Source organism: Acanthisitta chloris, unplaced genomic scaffold (genome assembly GCF_000695815.1).
Source record: "Acanthisitta chloris isolate BGI_N310 unplaced genomic scaffold, ASM69581v1 scaffold5390, whole genome shotgun sequence".
Taxonomy (NCBI): domain Eukaryota; kingdom Metazoa; phylum Chordata; class Aves; order Passeriformes; family Acanthisittidae; genus Acanthisitta; species Acanthisitta chloris.
Window position 1 is genome coordinate 54,694 of NW_008650993.1, and position 8,530 is coordinate 63,223.

Consider the following 8,530-nt stretch of genomic DNA (forward strand, 5'->3'; position numbering starts at 1 on the left):
GTTGGTGTCCTCTGGCTGTTAGACAGCACTTAGAGGGAACTTTTCTTTCTTGAGCTGGACACTGGAGTGTTTGTTTGCTATGTCCATGGTAACTAGGACCAGCTTCTTTTAGAAGCCCCATCTTGGGTTTTCTAAGAAATAAAATAAAATATGGTTGCAGCACATCTGCCTCTCTGATTTTAGTGCTGTTAGAAATGTCCCTACACCTGTAGGCTTGTCATGGCCAATTCCAGCACTGGTGTGAACAAGCACTGCAAGGGTCTCACTAGCAGCAGTCACACCTCCAGTGGCAGTGCTAAACCCTTGTCCCCTGTTAGCTCTCGGGTCAAAGTGATTCTCATGTTTCTGGTGATGAGGAGTCAGTGGGTGCAGACACAACATCATCCTCTTTTCCCAGGTCATGATGTTCTGTCACTGCTGATACTTGGAAGTGAAGTGTCCTGGTGCAGTCTTGGCTTGTAGTTGTCTGTGCCAGGCCCTGAGGGCTCAGCTCTCCATCAGAGAGCTGGAATGGTGCTGAGGGAAGAGCATACAGGATGGGATCCTGCTGGCTGCTGTCACCTAGAGGTTTCTCAACAGAGTTGCTGTTACTTTCCTTGAGTCAGCATTTCTTCCTCTGTGTCTTTCGATAAATAAAAAAGGGCAGTTGACTCTACTTACAGATTTAGCTGAGTTCAGCAATTTGCTCCAGCCAAAGCAAAATTTGGGGGGAGAAGAGATGATGAGCCTGAAAAAATGTTGAAATTGTTTCTTCCTTTGATTCAAAACTAACAGCTTTTAAACTATGGGGGAGGCTTGGGAGAGAACTGTTTCTGCAGCAATGGCACTACCTGTGCAGTCTACCATGGACTTCTCTAGGCTTCTCCCTCTTGCTAATGTTCACTCATTGTGCTTATTCTCTGCACCTTGTTTTGTGCCTGTCCTGACTGTGCTGAAATATCAACCTGAGCCTTGCAGTTGTTTCTCTTAAGGTCTTCTGGGTATTTTCTCATCCTGGAAGGTTTTGGGTGGTTGTTGCAGATGGATTTTTTATGTCCCTTTTATTGACTTTTTGATAAAGGGTATCGGGTACCTTCCTGAGATCAAGCACTACCAGGGTGTGAAATAATTTCCCAGGAGAAGGGACAGAAAGCCTTAGTATCTGAGATGTTTAAAAGATGGCTGAATTTAGGACTAGAGGATAATCATTTTGCATTAGCAAGAGAATGACTGAGTGATCTACAATTAGTAATTCCTGCTCCTCTGCCATACATAGCATGGCACAGGAAGGGCTGTAAAATGTTCTGCAAAGAAACCTGGAAGCTACTTTTTTTTTCCTGGTAGTTGTCAAATGGAAGCTTTAGGTACAAAGACCTGCACAACACCTTTGTTAGACTTTCTGTGAGAAATGCTGCTACCCAAAGCTGCATTTAAAGATGTGAACAGCCCTGTTCAGCCTGTCAGGCATGTGCAATACTATTAGGACTCAGTGCTAGGTGGTAATAGGGAGTCCTATAAAGAGAAGCACTTGGAAAATGCACAGGGGCAGTTGTAGCATAGTCCTTTCAAGCTTTTCTTATTATAGGTAGTACACAGATTCCATCCCTCAAGTGTCCCTGAAGGACTGACCTTGAGAACTGAACTGCTGCCAGCAATGAATGTCTTATAACCAAACAGAAACTTCACACAGTGTTAACAATTTTAAGGCATTGATACCAAACATTTGATTTTCTTGAGTTGTTCCAGCCCTGAACAGACTCCAGTTTTCCCTGATTTTAAGTGTTTGCTCTGGACAAATGCCCTTCACTGCCCATCTGTGTGACTCCTGAAACAACCAGAGGATGCTGGATGACAGAGAGCCAAGTGACCTCTCTGCTTCAGAAGAGACACAGTGAGACACTTGCTCTGATAGAAATGTCAGCCCAAAGCCAGTTGCTCTGCAGCCCAGGCTGGGCCTGTGGAAGCACAGTAGCTCAGCCCTGCAGCAGGCTGAGTTGGGATATGCAGCCTTCCCTCTATGCCAAGCTATAAAATTGCTGGATCGAAGTGGAGCTGGGCCCAAGTCCAAATTTCCCCCAACTTGAGGGGAACTTGGATCCATATCCTAACTCTGAGACTTGGCTCTGTCTCTAAATCAAGTTCTCATAATCTCTTAGACAAAGTCAGAGCCATGAATTATGCACAGAGGCACCTAAGGGCACCCACAGCTGGCTGGAGCTGGCCACATTTGCTCTGCCTGTCCTGCATTGCCAGGAGTGGAGTTTGGTGGAGTCTTTCTTTAATCCTGGAACACTGATCTTAGCCTTTGGCTTGGGAAGAAGCCATCCATCCTTAATCTGATGTTTTAATTTCAGAAGATTTCTTCCTCTCCTTCCTTTTCTACGATTATGTCAGGGAGCTGAGACACCAGGAAGGCAGGAGCCACCTCCTAGGAACCTTGGTACACCTGAGCTCTGCTCAGGAGTGAGGGAGAGGTAGAGCACTGGGAGGGAGAGGCTTGCATGTCTCTGCTGAGAGCCTCAGTGTTCTCACTCCCCAGCACCTGGGTTAATCCCACAGTCAGCCTGGATGTGCCACCACCAAATCAATAGTAGGTGCTATGGGTGGTTGCCTGACACTTCATGCCATGGTGGTGCTAGGGGTTGAGGTCCAAATTTTCTCACAAAATATGAACAGGAAGCCACACCTGCACTGAGAGTGATAAATTGTCATGAACAGGAGACTGTAGTTAAGAAATGAGGTGTGGGATGGATGAGTGTAGCAGCACCCAGGGATCAGTAGAGCTGGTTTGTGTTTAGATTGAGGTCTTCTCTTACTGACTTGTCTTCTGTGACCCCAAATCTTCATCCTCTGCCACCTTATTACTGTATTATTACTTGTTGCAATGATGACAAAGTGTCCCATTATTGCTGCTGCCATCAATAATAGCAGCAGTTTATCAGCAGTGTTTATGAAGTTAAATTCCATGCCAACATATATCTTCCCCTCCCAACACAATTTATATAGGATTTAAGACAGTAGTAGAGCAGACAGAGAAAAATATATGTCATCTTAGTGTATTTCAGTAGTTCCATTGATTTATTTCAAAGTGAGTCCCTTCAGAGAGATCACAATTTTGTATTCCTAAGCTAAGCCTTTTTTCCTGCTGCTGAAGCTAATTTTGGGGGTCTTTGCACTTGTCCTGTCACAGTGTCTCAGTGTCCAGCAGCTTCCCAGAATTGCCAGGCCTCCATCCTGAACATTTCACAACCTTTTCCTTTCCCTTTTCCCCCCACCACTTGCTTTGCTTTTGGAAGTAAATATTAAACATTAAGAAACTTGAAGAAAAATTCTCAGGAAAGACCTACTGGCAGTTTCCAAATAGAGATGTTGTGAATCCTCCTGTGAAGGACTGTGGTGTTTCCCACCTTTCCCTGTGCATTGTGAAGTGCTGTGGAACACACTGAACTGAGCAGTTTGTGACTCCACTCGTGGGCAAAGCACTGGAATCTGACAGTGCTTCCAAAATCCTTTTGTTTGCACTAGTAACAAAAGAATTCCTTACTTGATTTCTGTTTGTCCTCCTGCTTTTCGGGCGATTTGGATCAGCTCTTTCCCATATCTCTCTTCTGCTTGTGCTCTGTTAAAAGAAAAACTTAGTCGGTTTCTTTTAGTGGTACCAGGATCACATCTACATAAATCTTGTAACTGCATCTGAGGTACAAAAACATCAGAAAAGCAATTCATTCAATTTCTCTCTCTCCTCAATCCTAGTGCTGTTAGTCAACCTCTAAAATATTTTGGGTAAGCTATTTCTAGAAGAAATGAGGGGAAAATGAAACCCATCTTCGTGGCTTTGATTACTGTGGAGTGCTCTACACAGCTCTGCCTCCAAACAGGGGTTCAGTTAGAAGAAGAGGTGCACAGGGTGAGGTGAAGATGCTCAGCCTCCTTTGCAAAAGGAACCTAAAAGCCACAGCTGACTGATCCAGTAAAATCCAGACAGGGAGGGAAGGTTCCAAAGGATGCATTTAAGAGTGGTTGAGGATAAATGGGAGCCAGGGATAGCAGGAACACTGCTGTCATTAGAAACATGAGGTGCTGCTTGAAGAGCTGCAGTGGAGCCCAAGGGGCAAGGAGCTTTGCTGGCTGCACAGTGAGGCTGGGACAGATGTCTGGAAGGGACAATATGATGTGCTGTCTCACCTAATGGGGAACTATAACTGGTGACTCAGGAAAGTGGTTCTGTTTCTATGGGTAATAATGAAATACAAATATTTCTTGGCTGTTTTCCCCTCCCCCAGCTCTGGAAGGAATTTCTATTCTCTGTTTAAAAAACACATTTTTTTATGTTACTAAATATGTTACTTCCTTTCTCCTGGGTGCAAGACCAGGGTGGAACCGAATTTTCAGTCTTTGAGTAGCTACTAAACACTGTGGAATGGTCAACAACAAATAATGAACAGATAGCCTGGTGCTAGCATTTGGGGGGTGGGATGAGTTCGTTTAGGTTAAGTCCAGTTCTCCAAAGGGTTTTCAAAGCATTTCAAACAGTTGTGACCAGAAACTTGGCACCTTAGAGAAATGTACTCTGTTCAAAAAAAGGAATTTGATGTGGGTATGAGACCCTACAACGCTGCTGGATTGTAATGACATCAGTCTTGGCCAGGTGGTGCTTTGTATTGCTATTTGCTGAGTTTCAGTGGTTTGAGGGTTGCTCTTTCAGCTTTGTCCCAGGGCAGATATTGGGGTGGATCTCTGAGAGCATCTGACTGTCCTTTCTGGTGGCTGGGAGCACTTTGCCTTGTAGCCAGCTGTACTGGGGGCTCTGTGCAATTGCACTGGTTTGCCACTACCTTCTCTGACTCGAGACAATTGTCCTGGAGACTTTCCCCAGTCCAAAGCAGCCAGTCCAGGGATGCTGCAGAGGGACTCTTGGTTAGGAACTGCAGTGATAGGAAAAGGAGCAATGGGTACAAATTGAAAGAGGGGAATTTAGATTAGATCTTAGGCAGTTTTCCCTGTGAGGCTGGTGAGACACTGGCCCAGGTTGCTCAGGGAGGCTGTGGTTGCCCCAACCCTGGCAGTGTTCACAGCCAGGTTGGATGAGCCTTGAGCAACCTGCTCTGCTGGGAGGTGTCCCTGCCCAGGGCAGGGGGTTGGGGCTGGATGATCTGTAAGGTCCATTCCAACCCCTCAACATTCTGTGATTCTATGATTCCATCACCTGTCAGGCTGGTGGAACAGCAGTGCTGGTTGTACAGTCACCACAGCCTGGGGTGGAGGGTGTTCCTTCCTCTGTCCTTGGCTCCCATGTGTCTAAGACAGCACATGCACTTAGTTACTTGCTGTCATCCTGCACAAGGGATTGCTGTGCTTAGTGGTATGTTCCTACATTGCTGTTTTGGGATTATTTCTAGAGGAACAGGGTGCAAAATGCAGTGACAGGCCACACGGAGGCACCACTTCATTTTCATGGTAGACAAATGAAATTTCATCAAAATGGAAATATACTCCAGAGACACATAATGCTGCAGAAATAGAGTAGATTAATTTTCTTCTGATTTTAGTAGCAAGAAACACTTTTGTGTCAGAGACTTTGCTTAGTGTCCAGTGCATGCACAGCAATGAGAAAGACTCCAGTGCTGCAGTTCCACTTTATATGCTCAGTACACAATATATCATGGGCAAAAAAAGCATGGTCAGCTCTTAAGCCAGTCCAGCTCCTGCTAAACCCTTGGGGCAAAAATTCCTGAAACCTCAGGCATGGGACTGGACTATCCCAGGATCAGAGAAGTTTGACAGGAGGCTGACACCAAATTTTCACATCTTGGTGATGCCTTTCCTGTACTCTTACACACTGCTTCTAGCTTTCCCTGCAGCCATCAAGAGCTGGAACATATTTTGTGTTTAAAATCCAGGGGTTTGTTCTGGAATACAAATCCTTTCTCACTCCCAAACCTCTCAGACCTTTCTTTGGGCCAGACAGGGTGATTTGTGTGTGGAAAACAGACTGAGTGTTAGTGTAGCCAGGGCAGCTGTTTCAGGACTCAGGGCAGCTGCTGCAGGAGTCCTTGTTGAAATTCCAGCATGAAGCCCATGGCTTGGGCAGCCTCTAGGAACAGACATTCATCCCATCCTTTGATCTCCTCCTAGGTTGTTCCCATGAATGACATGAGGACATTCTGAAACAAGCATCCACCAGAAACACACTGAAATCCTAGCTTCTCAGTGCCCACTTCTCCCTTTGCTCCCTCTCCAGCATGCACACAGACACACACACACGTCCACACGCTCACTGGAAGGTTTTGGGGGTGTCAAAAAGCCATGGAAACATCTGCAAAATGACTGTACACGTATTGTTCCTTCTTTGTGGGAAGTCCTCTGTGCCTCCACCACAAACCTGGAAAAAACCTTAACCTGCAGCTTGCAGAAGCCTCTGTAATGTTTTGGAAGGAAACCCAGGCGTGTGGAGCATCTGAGACATGCTGCCATGCAGGGCCTGCAGTGTGGTTCTGAGCTCTGAGAGGCACAAAGGAGCTATTTTAAACAGCTGCTATTTTAAACAGCTCGGTGCTGCCTGATGTGACTTCAGAACTGTGTGACATGTGCCAATATGATGTGCTTGCACTTGTGGTTGAGAAAAGCAATTCAAATAACTTCAGATTTTGATGGGAGACTTTACACGGTGTGAAACAGGCACAGCCTGGAGCTCTCACTGCCTTGGAAGTCTTAGGGCTTGGAAAGCAGCCTTCAGAAAACCACCCTAAACCCAAAACACCAGATGGGGATGACAAGGGGTGAAAAAGAAGCCTGTGACTGAGGCAGGCAGAGCTCTCCTCATGAGGAGACAGTGCTCAGGTGAGCTGCTCTAGGATTGCCTGCAGAATATATGATCTGTATTGTCTGTGTTTTCCTACATGTCATGTATGTGTCTCATGCTACATGTTGAACCTGTTGTGAAGCCACTTAAAAACACCCAAATTTCAGATATATTTTTCTAGGTCAGAAGTACAAAAATGAATGGCAAAGGAGCCAGAGTAGCAGTGTAATATGTATTTTCTCACCCACAAATTTGTCAGCTGTTCACAGCTGCTGTTGGGCAGCCCCCAAGAAGCATGTAAAGGAGGGACATAAACTACAACATAGTTACTCAAAGCCTGGTGAGGTTACTGAACGATGTGGGCTAGTTAGGGTGTCTGGAAAACGCTTTGGTAGTGTTTTATGTAGGTTTGTATTTGAAAAATGGCTCATTTTTGGTAGTGGCAGGAAACTGAAACAGTGCCTGTGGCAACAGCACGTTCAAAGAGAAGCAAAAACGTGCAAGTCATTTTTTTCCTGTAAAAGGGGAAACTTAGAAACACTGTTTGTGGGTGTAAGTGCTACCGTGTGGTTCTGGACTGATAATGACCAGGGTCCTAACAGAGCTCTGGTCTTCTAACTCTTTCAACCTTCTCTTCCCCTCTCAAACCTTTGGGATTTCTGTTTGTTACCTGCCTTGGCACAGCACAAGGTGGGATCAATCACTTAGGCTTTTCGGTATAAACTGTATCACTAATTCTGGAACAGTCAAGCAGGAGAGATTAAAGGAGGTTGTTCACACCTTCTTCACCCTGAATTTCATACCTCTGCTTGAGCAAATCCTCCACATCTTTGCACATCTTCTTCCCATCCAACAGCCGCTGCACAAGCACCTCATAGCCAGTGTGGAAGGTGAACTCCTTGCACTGAAGGTAGAAAGAGAAAGAGTTGAGCTGATTAATGCATGCAGTTTGAAGGTTGAGCTACTGCCTGTCATATGGAGCAAATTAACTCTCTGGAGAATCCAAATGGACCTTTGGATTGGCTCAGGGCTAAGGGTGCAGGTATGGGTGAGGTTTCTTCAAAGTGAGAATCTGTAGAAGTTTTTATCAAATCAGCTTTGGGTTTTGATACTGAAAATGTGAAGTGAGCTGCAAGTTTTGCTGTGTGGAAAGCAGCAGTTGCTGTCTTTTTGGGGAAGTCACGTTTAGCCTTGGATGTGGGACCTTTGCAGAGCAGAGATGTTAAGGACAACAGCTCCTCTCACCATATGTTTTCTGACAGGGATGGTCAGAGCCAACTCAGTCCAAATATCACTCCGTGGGGTAGTGGTTGTGCCTCCTGGTCAGGGGTGGAGTGTTTTAATGGGAGAATTCAGAGCACAGGGACACAGGATTTCTGTGTTTTACGCCTGGTCCTCCCACTGACTCACAACTGGGTCAGGAGAAGCCATTTTTCCTTTGAGAGCCTCAGTATAACCCCTACATAGTGATAATGTTATTGAAAATGTAGTGGTGAATGTTGTCTGAGCTTTATGTTACAGCATTATGGTAAAATCAAGGGCTGTGTAACCATAAAGAGAATGAGTGTGCTCCTTCCCTCTGGCAGTTTATCTACAATACAAGTGCTTATTTACGAACTGAATGCAGTTTATACATCCATCCACTGTCCCCTAAGCAGTTAACATTTAATAAATGGGGGAGTTTATTGCTTTCCACCATGGCTGTGAAGAAGACAGCTGGTTAACTTTGGGGACTTGTGAAGGATCCTC

The 8,530-nt window shown here is 45.4% G+C and overlaps 1 protein-coding gene across 1 annotated transcript in view; it reads right to left on the reverse strand.

Annotated features, from left to right (window-relative positions):
* Positions 1-8,212, reverse strand: part of PSTPIP1 (proline-serine-threonine phosphatase interacting protein 1) — a 31,557-nt gene extending 23,345 nt beyond the window's left edge. Inside the window, exons 1-3 of the mRNA XM_009071170.1 lie at positions 8,192-8,212; positions 7,585-7,712; positions 3,524-3,598 (exon numbers count right to left, since the gene is read on the reverse strand). Coding sequence (XP_009069418.1) covers positions 3,524-3,598; positions 7,585-7,712; positions 8,192-8,212 — 224 coding nt within the window. The remainder of the gene's footprint in view (positions 1-3,523; positions 3,599-7,584; positions 7,713-8,191) is intronic.
* Between the last annotated feature and the right edge of the window lie 318 nt (positions 8,213-8,530).